At 43.9% G+C, this 13,898-nt stretch overlaps 1 protein-coding gene across 1 annotated transcript in view; it reads left to right on the top strand.

Moving 5' to 3' along the window:
- Positions 1-13,898, top strand: part of SGCD (sarcoglycan delta) — a 360,172-nt gene that overhangs the window by 208,697 nt on the left and 137,577 nt on the right. The window contains exons 3-4 of the mRNA XM_028106674.2: positions 7,309-7,396; positions 13,278-13,397. Of these exons, the coding sequence (XP_027962475.1) occupies positions 7,309-7,396; positions 13,278-13,397 (208 nt within the window). The remainder of the gene's footprint in view (positions 1-7,308; positions 7,397-13,277; positions 13,398-13,898) is intronic.

The raw sequence follows: 13,898 nt of genomic DNA, 5'->3' as shown, positions 1-13,898 counted from the left end.
AACTCTCATTCTCTGTTGACTCTTAATTTAATCTGAGCATTCAGTTATTCAACAAATATTTACTGCAAACCTAGTGGGTGCCAGGAATGTGCCAGGCACTAGAAAATCTGGCAGTCCCCCTCCAGCATTGACATGCTAACATGACACCTCAAAGGAATCACTGAACAGAGCAGCTCAACTTAGTTAAATATTGAGAGAGGCCTAAATGCACCCAAATTTGGGCACAGCGCAGAGAGTGACTGAACAGGCACACTACAGTGCCAAAGCTGGACCAGTTCCCAGGTTATTTTGAGTAAGTGCTTCCAAGTGTGGCTTCATTATTCAGGACTGGAAAACTCTTCAAAACAATAGAAATCTACCCAAGCATCATTATGAAAAGACATTCTTAAGTAAAATAAAAATTAACCATACTCTGTTATTGTTTTTAAATACTTGTCATGCTCTTGAAAGGGTCAATTCAGAGACAACTAAAGCATCCTGTTCAGATTAATAGAGACATTGGAAGCTTGCTAAAGATAAACTTACAGACTACCCTTCAGAGATGATTTTGATGACAAATCTAAGTTGGTGTCAGTTTGTTTTTTTTCTAGTCATATCAAGAGTATTATTACTTAATGAACATTGATTGCTGGAGCCAGTATATTGTGATACCTACTGCAAAGAGGTGTGGTCTTCTGATGACAGTGTTTTGTGTAAGCTGACCAGGGAAGGATGATACTGTATAGAGAGCCTTGGAAGGAGGATTGTCTGTGAAAGACCCGCCCACCATTGTTTATTTTAGTATTCCTAAAGATAAAATCCCAGGGAAATGGATTTAAGGGAGAATCTCCCATTAATGTTATCAACCCCAGAGCGAGGTCACATGTCCATAATGGAGTAAGCTTCCTGCCTACTCAGAGAAGGCTGGCTTCCTAAAGTTTCTTCCCAAAGGTCTGGAAGAAAGGAAGTCACTAGGTGCAACCACCTTTAAGGAGTAGGGTGTTAACTATGAAAATTTTTTGGAATTCTTGTACACGAGAAATGTGTTTATTCGCTCCCATTTGTTTATTCAATAACTTATTTATATCAGTCTGGACTAATGGACATTTATTTTATCCTTTGGGTTATAATTCAATACTACATTCTATATTTTCTTGAAATTATTCCAGCTTTGTGGGGTGCCTGGGTGGCTCATTCGGTTAAGCGGCTGCCTTCGGCTCAGGTCATGATCTCAGGGTCCTGGGATCGAGCCCTGCATCGGGCTCCCTGCTCTGCAGGGAGTCTGCTTCTCCCTCTCCCTCTGCCTGCCGCTCTGCCTACTTGTGCTCGCTATCTCTCTGTCAAATAAATAAATAAAATATTAAAAAAAAAGAAATTATTCCAGCTTTGGCTATTACACACTCTTTCAGTTGTCTCCTGTGTCCCTTTGTCCTGCTCTGTTAATTATGAGGTGTTTTTCTGTTTGCTGTTTTTATTTGGTTTTTGAGCACTTCCTTTCTTTCTGGCACTCAAGATGTTCCCGGTCATCTTTTATATTTCATGCCTCAGCTCTAGAATCAGCATTTTCCAAGGGGCCCTCCTTATGTAGGTTTTGTTTGTTTTTTTCTTATAGTTGATGGAGGTATTTTGGTAGCCACTATGCTAGGCACTTGATACATATTGTCTTTCTTAATCCTCCTATCAACACTAGTATGTAGCCTTTGACTTCATTTCATAAGTATAGAAACTGGGGCTCAAAGAAAAGAAATGACTTACCCAAGGGCACACAGTAAGAAAGCAGAGCTGTGATTCCCCCTCAAATCTGTCTGACTCCAGAGCTCACACCCTGAACCCTGGCTGCACAAGGGCCAGCCTCCCTTGTTAGTGAAGCTAACACCAGGTGGAATCTAGCTGTTGCAAACCACCCTGAAAGGGCAAAAGCCAGTGAACCATACTCTGGAAGACCTCTCAGAACTCTAGCCACACTGATCCCTTCCTTCTCTGAACTTCGCGCTGATCGTTGAAAGCCTTCCCTGACTGTGGAAGGTGCTGATGTGCTGTGTTATGGTTTTTTCCGTTTATCTAAATGCCCAGATCAGACTGTTAGCTCCTCAGCAAAATCTACTACCATGTAAGATTATCAAAAGAAGTAACTTCTAGAAACCATATGCCTTCAGAAAAGACTGGGGTGCTAGAGCTGCCATCAAAGGCAAATATTCAAATCCCTGCCTTTCATACAGGAAAGGATAGATGTCCACTGAAGGGATATCACATTGTTTTCATGGTTATATTGCATCAATTCAGTCTCCCCCTGGGCAAGGAGCTTCTCAAAGATAAAGGTCGTATCTTCCGCATTCTTCAGGGCCTGAGACAGTGTGTATGTTCTAGGCACTCATGTAGTGTGTGTAAAATGCTTAAGAAAGCTCTTGAGTCCTGAGCAGAGACTGCCTGTCCTTGATTTACACACAATTTTAACCTGCTTTCCTCTGAAGAAGGCAGTAGTATGAGGTGGCTCTAGAGGTAGACAGACTGACAGCTTCATTCAAAAACCCCACTGATGGGGGTGCCTGGATGGTGCCGTTAGTTAAGCGTCTGACTCTTGATTTTGGCTCAGGTCATGATCTCAGGGTTGTGAGATCCACCCCTGAGTTGTGCTCTGCAATGGGCATGGATCCTGCTTAAGATTCTCTCTCTCCCTTGCTCTCCTTTCCTCCTCCCCTGACTTGCATGCTTGCTCGCTCTCTCTGTCTCTCTCTTGCTTTCTTGCTCTCAAAAAAAAAAAAAAAAGATTCAAAAACCCCACTGAAAAAAGACAGTGAATGGAGAACAGAAGTGAAAAGGAGTAAACATACATGGTCACAGAGAAAGGGAGAGAAAACAGTTGAGAGAGAATGATGGAGAAAGCAGGTAGATGAGAGCTAGACATGCCTCTAGGATTGAAACCCATTCCAGGAAGTGAGTGAGACAGGGCCACTTATCCATGAGGCATTTTTAAGTACAGTGTCTGGGGCCCGCAGAAGTCAACAGGGACCTGGACTGGTCAAAACTCTGCACAAAGACCCTTCACTTTGACTCTCCATCTCTCCCCAGCTCCCATCCCCAGTTGACCCAGTTAGATAATAAGTACCTCCTCCCAAGCTCACAGAAGATAGGAGGATTGTTTTCTAGAAATTTGACAGGGCACCTCAGTCGCTTAAGCATCTGCCTTCAGCTCAGGTCATGATCCCAGAGTGCTGGGATCGAGTCCCCCATCGGGCTCCCTGCTCAGTGGGGAGTCTCCTTCTCCCTCTCCCTCTGCCTCTCCCTGCTGCTCGTGCTCTCTCTCAGTCGCTCTCTCAAATCAATAAATAAAATCTTTAAAAAAAGAAAAGAAAATGTTTGACCAGAGGACCTCTGAGCTCTGGACATTAGGCATAGATGAGGTCAGGAATGAAGCATGAAAATGGGTTTAACTAAAAGTCTGTCCCTGAACAGCAAAATGCCCAGCCCCCTTCCCCTCTGACACTCAGAACTCCTATATCAAAAGTTACACCCACCCCTTTCCTAGCAGGAGTTAGAGATTTCTTTTTTGATGAGATTAGCCCACGGGCACTAGACTGCCCACTGCTACTGACATCTGGACACTCTCCACTGAGTTAGCCAAACCCCCACTACTGTGCCCTATGGCAAGGTTCACCCGTCTAGAAACACAGAGCTTCCAGCCAGCGTTTTTTACTCTCATGGAAGACAAAAGAGCACATCCATCAAACAAGGAAGGAATGGCATAAAAATGAAGGGTCAAAAAAATAAGAAAATGCTCTTGAAAACTAAGGGTATGATAGTACAAAATTTTTAAAAATAACAGAAAAATTGGAACTTAAAGTATGACCACCAAAATAGAAATTAAAGAAAAAGGATTAAACAGGAGGAGAGAAAAAGAGAAAATTTAGAAAATAAAGCTTTTTTTTTAAATGAAGCATTTACAGGCCCCAGGGAAAGAAAAAAAATGTACAAGAAAGCAAAGGACATGTAGTTAAAGAAAACTACTTGGCACAGCTGTGGACAGTACACACCTAATCATAGTAATGTAGATTCTGAATATTGGTTTTACCAAAGTTGTAAGGACAAGTCCATACCATTGCAGAAATTCAGTGGATAACCTCTAAAGTTGATAAATCAAGAGATAGTGTGGAAGCATATTCAGGGCCTCAGAGAGAAAAACATGTGGAGGAACATCCTGGCAAGTTGAAAGCTCTTGCAGTGGTAAGACATATGAGCCGTTGCTCTTTGATTAGAAGCTTTATAAATACTTAACATTTAATACTTGTTTTGATATAAGAATAAATAATACTTTAAAAAAAAATAAGACACGCTAATTTTAAAATGTCAGCCTGATGGAGCCATTTCGTGTTCAAGCAGCCGCATGCCTCTGATAGCCCCTGGAGGGCATCATAGAACAAATAATGTTCATGTCAGTGGTCTTGAGTGATCCAGAAAAGGTTTGATTTTGTTCTGCTTTAGAGAAACAGATGTGAAAGGGATTCTGCTGCAAGCTTTAGTTATTTGGGGGAGAGTACCCATGTGGACTGTCCTCCACTCCCAGTGTGGGAAGAATTGTGCTTGCTTCCCTTCCCCATCTCCCGGTTGGGCTCACCCTGTGGCCGGAAGAATCGAGGGCTGACTGGCCTCAGACTGACTTGACCTGGTCCAGAGCTCTGATCTTCATCAGAAGCTGTGGGTCTGCCAGGCTCCTTTCTGGCCAGCAGAACTGGTCAGCCAGCAGGTCCCTGCAAGCCCTTGCACACGCGACACATAGTGAGCAGTTGTGTCAGCCGCAAGCTCGCTGATCATATCCATGTTGGTGGTGGAGAGTGCACAGAATGACCCACAGAGCAGTTAAGTGATTTCCTCAAGGTCACACGCCGGTCAGTGGCAGCAGAGTATATACTATTCTCTCACTCCACGTAGCCCTTCTCTCTGCAGTGCCAGCTTGCTGAATATAAGAAGAATTAGTACATTAACTTCTAGAAACATAAAACGTCCTGTCCGGGTTCCAGGTTCCGAATCCTTACATTACTTGAATTGATTTGCAGTTTTAAGTAGAACTGTTGAGCAGTGCCAAAAGCAATGTCAAAGAAACTATTTTAGGCTAATATTTGTTACGTAATGGACAGAAGATAGACGCCTGTGACAGTATTAAATTTCTTCTTCTCTTAGCTAATTAAAAAATGAAGCAAAAAGTTTACCATCAGGCAGAATTTTAACTTGAAGCCATTGCAGGGGATTCCAGTGAATCAGCAGCTGCCCTGATGAGACAGAAGACACCGTCTCTTTCCCTGACACTCAGACAACAGCTCTGGCCCGAGGAGATCTGGTTCTCCAGGGCCTGGGCAGGACATGGGTATAGGTCATGCGTTTTAGAAGTTCACCTTGGGCCAGAGCTACTGTCCTAGTGTCAGGGAGAGAGATGGTGACTTCTGTCCCATCAGGGCAGCCCCTGATGCACGGCAGTCCCCCACAGGGGCTTGGGTGAGGAGACCATGACTCCAGGCCTTCAGTTTATGGAAGGAATGCCATCCTGGTGGCTCCCTGTCCCAGCTAGCCAGTCACTCTGCCACATGCGGCTGTTCGGCTGAGCTCACGAATCCCCTCCTACGTCCTGCCAGCTTTAGAAGGAAAAAGACAAGAGACGCTCATCCCACAACCTTCTTCCCTCCATGACCTCCTTTTTTCATTTCATCTTGGTGAAACCTATCTATATTCTTTTTAAGGCTCAGCTGAAGCATTCACAAACATCTCCTTTGCTTCCCACTCCATAGCCTCAAGCTATGAATAATCTTACCCTTCAGGAAGGTTCCCTACATACTTTGTTGGAGGCTCCTTAATCACCCAGGATGGTTCTCTGTCTAGTATTATTTGTGTGTCCATCCTGTTGATCCCATTAGATCGTAAGACTTTAAAAATAAAAAGGAGGGACGCCTGGGTGGCTCAGTCGTTAAGCGTCTGCCTTCGGCTCAGGTCATGATCCCGGGGTCCTGGGATCGAGCCCCACATTGGGCTCCCTGCTCCGCGGGAAGCCTGCTTCTCCCTCTCCCACTCCTCCTGCTTGTGTTCCCTCTCTTGCTATGTCTCTGTCAAATAAATAAATGAAATCTTTAAAAAATAAAAATAAAAAGGAGTCTTACTTATCTTTGCTTTCCGCACCGCTGTTAGGACGATGGTTTTTCTGGGCTTGGGACTCAGTGCATAGTGGTATTATAGAATTTTCAGGCAGATAAATGCCATGTGGTAACAAAGGTTTAGAAAGAAGAGAATGACTACTCACATTCCTTTCTTCTGATAACAGCTATCCAGATACTGAGGCGTTCTGGCAGCAATTCAGGGAGAACTTCTAAGTCAGGGATTGACAAACTGTGGCCTATGGGCTAAATTTGGCCCCTCTACCTGTTCTCATTTGGCCAATGAAATCAGAAGAGTTCTTCCATTTTTAAATGATTAGGGGAAAGAAGGAAGAAGAACATTCTAGAATACAGTAAGATTATGTTAAATTTAAAACTATTTGAAATTCAAACGTCACTGTCCATGGATAAGGTTTTACTGGAATACAGCCATACCCATTTGTCTGTGTACAGTCTGTGATGGTTTGGCACCAAAACAGCAGTTAGAAGTTGAGCAGTTACCGCAGAGATCATACATCCCACAAAACCCAAAATATTTACTATCAGACCCTTTGCAGAAAAAGTATGCCCCCCCACCTCTGAGTCATTCTCAGAAATGCCTGCTGCAATATGAAATGGACTGGGGTGCTCTTTTTGACAAAGGAAACATTGGATAAAGGCACAGGGAACATTTTGGTCTAAATTGCACGTGGATTCTTACAGCCAGGGAAGAGGCCAGAGGAGCTGACCCTGGGTATTTTCCACATGCTTTCTGCTCTCCAGTTAGGACTCTCCATGGTTCCTTTGGAAAAATTACAAACTAGAAAGTGTGAAATTAGGAGATTACCAATCGTTCCTGATCACTCTATGTACCAAAGGTAACTTACATCTGTAGTAAGATCTAAAGGACTCTTTGTCGCTGGGTTGCCTCTGATTCAACTGTGTGTGTGTGTGTGTGTGTGTGTGTGTGTGTGTTAGGGAAATCTATTTTGAGTGCGTGTTGGTCTCTGTGGGTCTCTTCGGAGGAAATCCATTTTGGATGAATGCCAATTATCATGTATGTGGGGATCATGAAGACATTTGGAGTTTTCACATAAAGACACATCAATTAGCACTTGGTGAAGGCCAGTTCAGCCCCTTGGGGAGTTGTGGTTACAGTTATTTGTTTCAAAATTTGCCATTTTCATGTGTTTCTCTTATTTTCTTATTACAGGGTAATGCCCTATACTTCAAATCAGCCAGAAATGTTACAGTGAACATTCTCAATGACCAGACTAAAGTGCTAACTCAGCTCATCACAGGTAAGAAACTAAAGGACTTGGCAGGGCCCGGTCCACCCTAAGCACTCAGAAAACATAGAGCCAAAGACTGAATGAAATACGACGTGAACTAAAGAAAGAAATGCACGCTAACATGTTTTACAGGGTGGAGAAGGAGGTAGCATGTGTGCCATGATTCTACTAAAGGGTAAAGGCTCATCATATAAACACATTTAACTTATGCAAATCCAACAATACTCATTTAGAGGGGCAATAAGCTATTTTTCATGTAACATGGCTCCTAAACATAAGCCAGCTGCTTCATCTGGTGCTCAACAACAGAAAAGCTCTCTGCTCCCATGCTGGAGGACAAGCTGGCTGGGTTGGATTAATTGAGAGAGAGAGAACACAATATACACAAAACCCTGCACACAGACTTTATGGGGCATAAAGGGGATTTTTAAAGGTAATTTGAATCCATGCCATGTTTGCGATGTGTGCTGACTTTGAACCTGACTCAGCTGCACAATGCAGAGGTACCTCCTTTGATTATGTTTGTGTGGTTCCTTTCATCCGAGCAGATCTGCTCCTAACAGTTGCGGAAAGCACCCACTGGGCTTTTAAGCTGCGTATTCCTAAAATTTAAACAAGGATTGGTTATTCATGTAATGATTATAATGATAAGCCTGGGCCTTACAGTCATGGGAATGTGTTGAGTGGTATGACCCCTGCCCCCAGTGTAGGTTATGAGCCACAGTAAACAGGAGCCATTAGGCATCCTCACAGATGAAGGGAAAAGCGGTATGCATCTGAATAGCATTGTTACGCTTCCAGAGAGAAAATGCCATTTGTTTGGCTTCAGGGCTGAGAGAGAAGTATACAGATGGACATTTTGATAAGCCAGTTGCCCAAATACCCTGGAACCGTTACTGTGACTGAAACATCTGGCGCCCCTGCTGATAAACACACCACGGAGAAACAGGTGCTTTGTGCCCTGAGGCTTGCAGGGGGGGCGGGGAAAGGGTCTCTGTGCCCTGCAGGAGCACTGCATCCGATGTCTGGAGAGTCACAGCCAGTGGGTGACTTGGACGGTCTACCAGTGGTGGAAGGAGCCACCGCACGGCACAGTGCCTAATCCGTTAACATGGTGTTCCAGTGTGCGGCTGGATTGTCAGCCTTGCTTATGAAACATCTGGCCTGCAGTCACCACGCTAAATAATTAAATAAACAGCTTCAGTAAGCAGTGATTTAAGCAGCATGTGTGAAAATTGCCTCCAGGAGGGAAATAAATCCAACCTCCCGTTCCCTGATTCCTCTGTTCAAAAGGAACTTATTTAGCCTGTTGATCATTCGCCATTTATTTGCCATGGGAGGTTTGGTTTACTTGAGAGATTTTGTTTTGATAAAGCTGGAAGTGCCGGAATGGCTATTCTTCAGTCAGTGTCTCTCCCGCCGCCCGTCCCAACCTCCTCCTCTCCCTCCTCTCCCCAGATTCCTGAGCCCTTCCTCTTGCCTCTCCTCCCCCGCCCTCCCATTCCATCCTTCTTCCCCTTCCCTCCCCACCCCCCTTCTTTCTCTCTGCTCCTGTCTTTCCTCCTCCCCCATCTCTCCACTCTCTCTCTCTTTCTCTCCTTTTCCTCTTCCTTTCTCTCTCCTCCCCCTCCTTCCTTGTCTTCTCTCTTCCTGCCTCCCCTGCCTAAGTTAGCCCCCCGGCAGCTGAGACCCCTCTCCGGAGCTCTCACAGTGAGGCCCAAGAGAGCTCATATTGGAATGAGATGGGCAAAAAGCCACTCTAACGGCAGCTGACAGGAGCCTTTCAAGATGATCACTAGAGAGGATAATAGATGGTTCAAAATATAATTCTAAGTACATAGACGCATGCACACTCACCCCCTCAGGTTTTCCTTCGGGCTTCTCCTTTTGCATTTATGCACGTGGTGGAAAGCACAGAGCGGTTCTGGGAGACAGGGTCTGCTAAAGCTTGTTCTCCTTGGTGGCATGGCTACCCCAGAGCAAGTGACCACTTTCGTCCAAGTAGCCAGGCTGACACAGGCAATCCTGAGGATCAAGACTTCTGCTGACCTCAAGAATGTCTCAAAAGCCCAGTAGAAATTCCAGTGTTAGCAGTTCAGGTAAATTTTTCCCACAGAACCGGACTTTCAGTGATAGTTAAGTTGCCAGGTGAGGCCACAAAAGCACATCTGGCGCCCCCTGCAGCTGATTTAGGGCCTGCTCAGTAGTGGCCCACAGAGAAAGCCTTCCGGCCTGCATGGAGGAGGGTTGTAATGAGCCTTTCATGGCATCTCACCAGAGCGGGGAAGGGTCTCAGGATCAAGGGGGTTGGGGAAGAGAAATTAAGCAGGATGGCCCCCTTTCAGCTCTCAGATTCATGGCATTGGCATGACTGGGGGCCTGCTGGTGTGTCCTGATGGGTTCCAGTTCTCCCCGTGTAGGAGGTGCATTAAGGATTTAAAGAAGTACTCCGCACATACCACCATGCACTGAGGGAACTTAACTGGAGAGTAGTTGCAGGTTACAAGTAATGATTTTTTCCATCCCAGAGAACAATGTGTTCACCAGGGGACCTCCTGAGCAGTCTCCAGTTCCATTTGCTTTTCCCTCCGGAATCTATCTATCTTTCTTTCTTCCTTCCTTCCTTCCTTTCTTTCTTTCTTTCTTTCTTTCTTTCTTTCTTTCTTCCTTCCTTCCTTCCTTCCTTCCTTCCTTCCTTCCTTCCTTTCCTTCCTTTCCTTCCTTTCCTTCCTTTCCTTCCTTTCCTTCCTTTCCTTCCTTTCCTTCCTTTCCTTCCTTTCCTTCCTTTCCGCCCTGTCTAGGACGTTTGGCAGCCCCAGGTAAAATCAACAAAAGGACAAGCCATCTGCACCACTGAGCCAGCAGTTGCTCTGTGGGGTTTTGGCTAAAACTTCCAACTACAGAGCTTTGTATGTGCAAATGGCTCTGGCCATTGGTAGGTTCCTTTTTGTGTTCTGAGGAGCCCTGGAAAGCAAGATAACTTAATTGTGTTTTGAGTTCTCTGATTGCTTCGGTGTCTTTAGGACATTCTCTTGCATGTCAAAGCAAGATAACTTAATTGTGTTTTGAGTTCTCTGATTGCTTCGGTGTCTTTAGGACATTCTCTTGCATGTCTCACAAAACAGTTATAAGTTCAGAGCAGACTGGCTTTACCCAGGCAGGTGTTCTCAACTCCTCAAGGGCCTTATCTCATGATACTGCCCAGGTCCATGGAGGCAGAGGCCAAGCTTCTTTTGGTCCCCAGTCATACCCCCATTATGCCATTGACTAGATCCAGAGTGGCAAACAGTACTCAGCCCATGCCTATCCTGAGGTGGTCATTCATTCATTTATTAATACTCCTTCACCTCAGATCCCCAGTCTCCCCCTCCTAAAGAAAAGGGTTAACAATCCCAGTATATTAACAAGTAGTATAGATTTCATTTACAATTTTGGTGTTATCAGGAAGACAACCACATCTGAGCCCTCCCAGAATCGTCTAATCCAAAGCCGTCACTGTCCATCTCTGTTCTTTCAGGACTGCACTCTGGTCCTTATCTCCAGCTTTCCACTCCCCTCACCATCCTCTAAAGCTCCCCTCCTAGCTGCTCCTCATGTGTTGACTCCAACCCTCTTCTCTCTCTAGACAAATACACATCCCTGTTCTTCTGTGGAACAATTCTGAGAGCTTAGTTCCAGACCCAGATCTTCCAGTAGCTGACCTGTTGACCTTGAGAGAGCCCTTAGCTCTGCTCCCACTTGTTCTTCTCACCTAGAGCATGAAGGCAGTCATGGCTAGGTCCCAGGCCATTTGGAAAGTCTCTGCTATGTCTGTTTCAATTTCCCACTCATTCAGAAGCCTTTCCAATGCCCTTCCTTTTGTCAGAGGAGGAGATGAGGGCTGCCAAATTGGCATGATTATGTGAATGAGGCAAGTGCACTGAGAGGTGATTGTCATTAATTATTTTCAATGTGTTGGGACCATTGCATTAGAAAAATTGTGATGGGTTGTGATCACAATGATGATAATCACGAGAGCAGTCCCCTACATTTCATACCACTTTTCCGCCTACAAAGTTCTTTCTATAAACATAGAATAATTTGATCCTTTTAACCTTTCTACAAGGTAACAGAATAGATAGATGGTGATAGTACACTTCTACAGATGCAGAAAATGAGGTTCAGAAAGACTAAAGGCTTTTCCCAAAGTCATATTTCTAGAGAATGTGAAAGTTGGGACATAGTTCTTCTGATTCTTAGTCTGGTGGTCTTGCCAATGAGGACAACAGCCCTGGATGTCCAGGAGTAGGCCTGGCACCATAAGCCAAGCCTCTGTGCTCTCCTGTTTGAACATAAATAATTTTGCCAAACATCAACACCAGACGAGGCCACTTGGTTGGTCCTGAAGGATGAATACAAAACAAAAAACGAAGACAACTCTAATCATGTCTGAATACAGACAAAAATGGAAACATTTATCCAAACCACTAAAATGACCGAACATCCCTCAATCCTGGTTAATATCAGTGACTGCTGTTTCATTAGGCTTTATAGTCTTAGCATTGCTCTGGTCTTCCCTACCTGTAGGGAAGATGTAGTAACATGCCAGTTGTAAAATCACTCCCACTTTCCAATAGCACCTAATCCAGAGCAAAGCCTTGCTTCCTGAAACCAAGTCCCAAAATAACCTAACATAAAACCAAATACTGTATTTCTTACTGAGATGCCCTGTGTGGTTGCCCATGGTGTGTGTTCTCCATCACAGCAATGAATAACAAACCCAACTTGCTCACCTACACATGTATTCCCATTGGTCTTTGCCTGGAAGGCATTGAGGGCCCTTTCATTACTACTTTTTATAGTTAAGTGACGCTGTCTTGAAAAATAACTAGAAACAAAAATGCTCCATCAGAATCCCCTGAGCAGTTTTGGAAAAATAGAAGATTTCTAGACTCTAACCTCAAAACTTTTTTTCTTTATGAATTTCCAGCCCAAAAGATAAATTCCTTTTGCTCTGAGTGAGGTTCTGTGAGGATGATTACACCCCCAGATTATTCTGATGCATTTCTGCAGAGCAGCTTTTGAGAGCCACCTGAACTTGAGTTATTCAGATAGTTCAGAGAAACTGAAATGTCTCCTGTTGTTGTTGTTGTTGTTGCTTTAAAAAGGAATTCTAACATATTAACTTGTTTTGTTTTTTCCATGGTATGCAAAACTCTGCAGTTTTCTGATTCATTGGTGTTTAAACTTACATCTGTCTCCATCAGAAGATGCCACCATGATAGCCCCCCTTCAAGGATAGCATCTGTTGTCATATGATAAACCCTCTAAAATTTATTGAATGAAATTCTAGTATAAAAGATTCAATAACTTTCTAGCAATTAATTGCAATATATGATAGCCTTTTCTGCCAGGAAATGAACTATATACTGAGGAAATAGACTTGTCTGGTGTCACATGCAGCCACTGGGCTAAGGATACAGAGTGAGGCAGACTTAAGTTGAATTTAAAGGCACTCTTTCCAACAGTTAGAGCTGGCCAAAGATACACTGATTACTTCAAGAGGTGGTGAGATTTCTGTGCCTTGATACATTCAAGCCAAAGTCTATAAGTATTTGACAGTAATTTGGTGGCTAGCTAAGGGAAATCTCATTCAAGCATTAGTGTGAAGAAGGGACATGATGGTCTTTAAAATCATAGCCCAAGAGCATATGATTAAAAGTAATGGACAAGACATGGCCAGAGTCACAAGACTGATTTTCACGGTTGGCTTCTGAAAACCAATCCACTTACATTAAAGTCCAATACAATCTAGTCAGATGAATATGTTCTACGAAAAGCTCTTTGTAAATGAATGCAATGAGACTAACCTCTCTCTCTCTCTCTTGCTCCCTCTCTCTCTCCCTTCTAGGTCCAAAAGCTGTAGAAGCTTATGGCAAAAAGTTTGAAGTAAAGACAGTTTCTGGAAAATTGCTCTTCTCTGCAGATAACAATGAAGTGGTGGTAGGAGCTGAGAGATTAAGAGTTTTAGGTAAGGAAACCTTAATCATTTAATTGGTTTGATGCCAATGTATACATTTTAGAGGAAAAGTGAAATGGTGCCTAGAGGAGAGATTTAGGTCTATTACCTGGATTCTCTTAAGCAAGGTAGATGAACTCCCCCACCCCGTACCTCAGAACCTGTCCCCCTCCCCCCCGCCCCATGAAAATGTCTCAAGTCATGAGTTTTTGTGGCATGATTGTCAACACTGAGCTTCAGGTAGGGATGTGTATTCATGCCAAGAAGTATAACAGAGCACATCCTATCCTCACAGACTGGCACTCTTGGTAGAAACAGTCAAGACCTATATACATGATTCAGAGATTCCTAAACCTGGTTGTAAATGAAGAATCACCTAGGGAACTTCTGAAAAGTTTAGGTTCACAGATCCAACCATGATTCACTGAATTAAAAGCTCTGGTGGAAGGGCCCAAGAATTTATTTGTGAAAACATGTGCAGGAATATCTATGGTGCCGCTGATGGACTCCTTG

The sequence above is a fragment of the Eumetopias jubatus genome, unplaced genomic scaffold, assembly GCF_037043125.1.
Source record: "Eumetopias jubatus isolate StellerSeaLion01/CBP00866 unplaced genomic scaffold, mEumJub1_p1.0 scaffold_5, whole genome shotgun sequence".
NCBI lineage: Eukaryota > Metazoa > Chordata > Mammalia > Carnivora > Otariidae > Eumetopias > Eumetopias jubatus.
This window is presented reverse-complemented; position numbering and strand designations above follow the sequence as displayed.